Source organism: Taurulus bubalis (genome assembly GCF_910589615.1).
Source record: "Taurulus bubalis genome assembly, chromosome: 4".
Taxonomy (NCBI): Eukaryota; Metazoa; Chordata; class Actinopteri; order Perciformes; family Cottidae; genus Taurulus; species Taurulus bubalis.
In genome coordinates, this window is record NC_136592.1 from 24,328,562 (window position 1) to 24,332,114 (window position 3,553).

Consider the following 3,553-nt stretch of genomic DNA (forward strand, 5'->3'; position numbering starts at 1 on the left):
TTTTGTTCAAATAAAGATCCTGCAAGTCGTGTGTATGTGGGCGTACAATTTCTTTGTGGACAGACGGACAAGAATCTCATGCCCAATTATTTTAATTGTTAGGAAAAGCATTTGTTATACACAAATGGGTGATAATGTAGTGATGTAAACATCACCTGAGGTGCATGGTTATACAGTAGAACTGCGATGTCACAGCTTTCATCAGCGAACAGAATCATTTCAATTTGGCTTAAATTTTTTCCCTTAATAGCATGACGAGTGAAACAACATCCCAGTAAAGTAAAGCCTTTGGTCTTGTGTACAAAATGAGAATAACAAAATACAGTAAGATAAAGAAATAAAAGTAAGACTAATGTTTACACCAGTGGTTCCAACCTTTTTCACTTATAAGCTATATCTACTTGTCACCCTTCAACACTGTAAGCAGGCCAAGCAAAGAATGACAGGGGGTTTTGTCTCCATGTTACTTTGTTTTCAAGGCATGAGGATAGAAGAGAATCCAGTACACAAGAAAAGAAGAGAGGAAAAAGTCAATATTATTTAGTTTTGTGTAAAAGGTTTTTTCCCTTCCCCTTAAACATCCTAAGACCCCTCAGATCTTTCTTGTTACTGTGAGTGATGACATGTTTTCAAGTAACCTGTGCCAACTTTATATTTCTGACTCCACAGAAGAGGGGGATCTTTTCAATTACCACCTGACTTGTAGCAGTAGACTCCGTGCTTGTGCTGAGGGGGTGGGAAGCCAAAGCTGCGCACCCCGGGCTCAGAGGAACCACAGTGTCTTCGTGGCTTGGTGATGGGATACCGGACGCTTCCATCGGACAGCCAGCCGGCGTCACAGTGGTCCAGGCCTGTTTGTTTCCAGGCGGCGTAGAGCTGTCCGACTTTGGCGACCTCTGCTCCGTCTTCTTGACACGCCTGCTGAGCCTCAGTCAGGTTCATCTTGTAAGAGGGCTGAAGGTAGTAGACTTCCCCTTTGAAGGAAACACATTTATTGGCGTATGAAGAGAAACTTCGGCAGGCTGGAGGAAGCTCTTTAACATCAAATGAAGTTCATCTCATTTTAACTGGCATGCATATATTCAAGCTGATATTCAAATTACATATCTATTATTCTGCTTATTTAGCTTGTAAGGTGGGAAACCTTTGCTAGAGACCATTAAGGATGAAAATTGGTGATAACTTGTGAAATATACGGCAGAATTAATCTTCTAGAAATGAACTTCAAAGGGTCAAATCAGATTTCTTTGTTGTGTGTGTAACAGCTAGTGCTCAAATAACGTTTAGGAATTTTTCAAGTGTTTTGACTAAAGTACTAATTAATGAGATGCGTCACCGTAATAAAAACACAGGTAATATAATAATAAGAATAGCTGCTTTGGTTTCAGGGTCCTGTTCAACCATTTTCACAAAAGGCCATTCTGACAGGTCCGCAGGGTAAACACAGGTGTAATCAATAAATTAATTAGGGCCCTGTTCCATTTAGGTGGGCCGAGGCCCATGTTATTGTGCCCGCTGGCTCACTCGAATGGCTGTAATGCTTAATAGACTGGGATCGTAATCAATATAATCAATAACACCTGTGTTTACTCTGCAAAATGACTGCTGTGAAAAGGGCTGATTGTGCACGCTGGCATACTGTCGCACTGAATAGAGCAATCGTTATGAATATCAGTATCTTCAACATGTGACATTGTGGGTCCCTCATCAACTCACCTTGGAGTGAAGAGGAGAAGCAGAAGACATCATAGCGATGAAGGTGCAGTTGTCGTCTGCCGTAGCTCCGGACACCCGGGGTTAGGCCGTGCCCGCCGCAGGGCACCCTGGGCCGGGTGATGGGGTACTGGACCGTCCCATCGGCCAGCCAGCCTGCATTGCACCAGTTCAGGCCCTCCTTCCAGGACTGGAAGAGCTGGGTGAAGGTGGCCAGTGTGGAGTCCTGCTCCTCACAGGCCTGCTGGGCTCCTAGGAAGCTGAGGTGGTATTGACCACCAGGGTGCTGGTAGGGAAACACCACCCCTGTGTGGAGGAATTGATTGGACACGATTACACAAAGTATGTGGGCTTCAAAGGTCAGTCACCGGGACACTTGTAGAACAAAATCATTGTTAATGTTACTAGTAACACCTGTGCTTTGAGAAAAATGCCAATAAATCAATATTGTATAACTTAAATACCCACTACTTTTAAGGCTGTTTTACTCCTATTGCTACACACACACTAGTAATAACAATGAGACTAATATTGTTAGATATGATTACATTTCTATGTTACAGAAGAATGGAATCAAGTGAGAATAATTGGTAGCAAGCAAGAAACCCTTGTAATGCATTTAATTCAGATAAAAACTTCACATTCACACAGGTGTATACCAATTCCAAAACAAGTAAAACAGGCGAAAAGCTCAACAGGCTCAAATCTCTATTTTTAAAGTGGATCTCTGAATAGAAATAAAAGCAGCCTTTGTGAAATGAGAGAAGTCAGGGTATGGACACATTGTACCTCGTAACTCCAGATGGACTGAAGTGCTCCTGTCCTCCAGTCCGTCCACCACCTCGCAGTGGTAACTTCCTGTGTCATTCAACAGGAGGTTAGTCATCACAAGCGCAGCATCTCCTGGGAAATCCTGCCTGAGGTGCACACGGCCCCTGACCAACAGACACACTGAGTTTAAACACAAACAAGCTCATGGAGAAAAGAGTAAATCCCGAATGAATCATTTTATCCCTCCAACAACCTGAAGGCCCCAAAACTACGAGTGCGGGCGCCGATGGCCACCAGCACATCTGACTCATGTCCCCCAGCAGCAGGCCGCCAGGACCACTTGACCCGGACCCCCCTTGGCGAGCTCAACTCGGGCTCATACCAAAACCTGCACGGCATGGTGGCATTGCCCCCTCTGACCGCAAACACTGATGGCTGAGCAGAGTCCACGTGGAGCTTCACGCCACTGAAGTGAACTGTAGGAAATACAGATGTTACATCTATGAATGTGGACTAACAGAACACGCATGTATTTTTTACATAAAACATTTATCCTGTGCATACTTTCTTTGTTGCCATTTCCATTGATGTAGTCATGGTAGAAGAAGTCGTTTGGGATTGTGGGGGCAGCCAGGGAGAGAAGCAGCTGAGCCCCCAACAGCAGCAGAGTTTGGAGGCAACACATCATCATCATCATCATCATCCTCATCAAGTTCTGATCCTCAAAGAAAAACCTGCTTGGCTCCTTCGTCCCTAAAATCACAGTTGAATAATGACTTATGTATGATTGCATTAGTTTTTGCACAACCTGCTGCATTTGTAACTTTAGCTGTTATGACCAGGCAGTGTCAGTAGAGGTCAGCACGACCCCATGTTACTGCGCTCTGTCTATTTTTTTTTTTTAGGAAACTGTAATTTTGCCACTAAGCATTTGAAATTTTGTTAGTTAAAATAATGTTTTATGCATTCTGACACTCCAAAAACGGCTGCTTTCAAAGGCTGATTTAAAAGAGAGAAATGTTGATTATTTGTCGAATAAGTTTTCAGCTTGGCAGGTACTCTGGAACTA

General features: G+C 43.6%; 1 protein-coding gene across 1 annotated transcript; it reads right to left on the reverse strand.

Moving 5' to 3' along the window:
* Positions 1-684: 684 nt before the first annotated feature.
* Positions 685-3,175, reverse strand: LOC306735337 (hyaluronan and proteoglycan link protein 3-like; the record flags this gene model as incomplete). Its single annotated transcript, XM_079216797.1, has 5 exons — positions 685-974; positions 1,717-2,019; positions 2,503-2,648; positions 2,738-2,960; positions 3,049-3,175. 5 exons carry the CDS (start codon positions 3,173-3,175, stop codon positions 685-687), a joined length of 1,089 nt encoding a protein of 362 aa, XP_079072923.1.
* Positions 3,176-3,553: the final 378 nt, after the last annotated feature.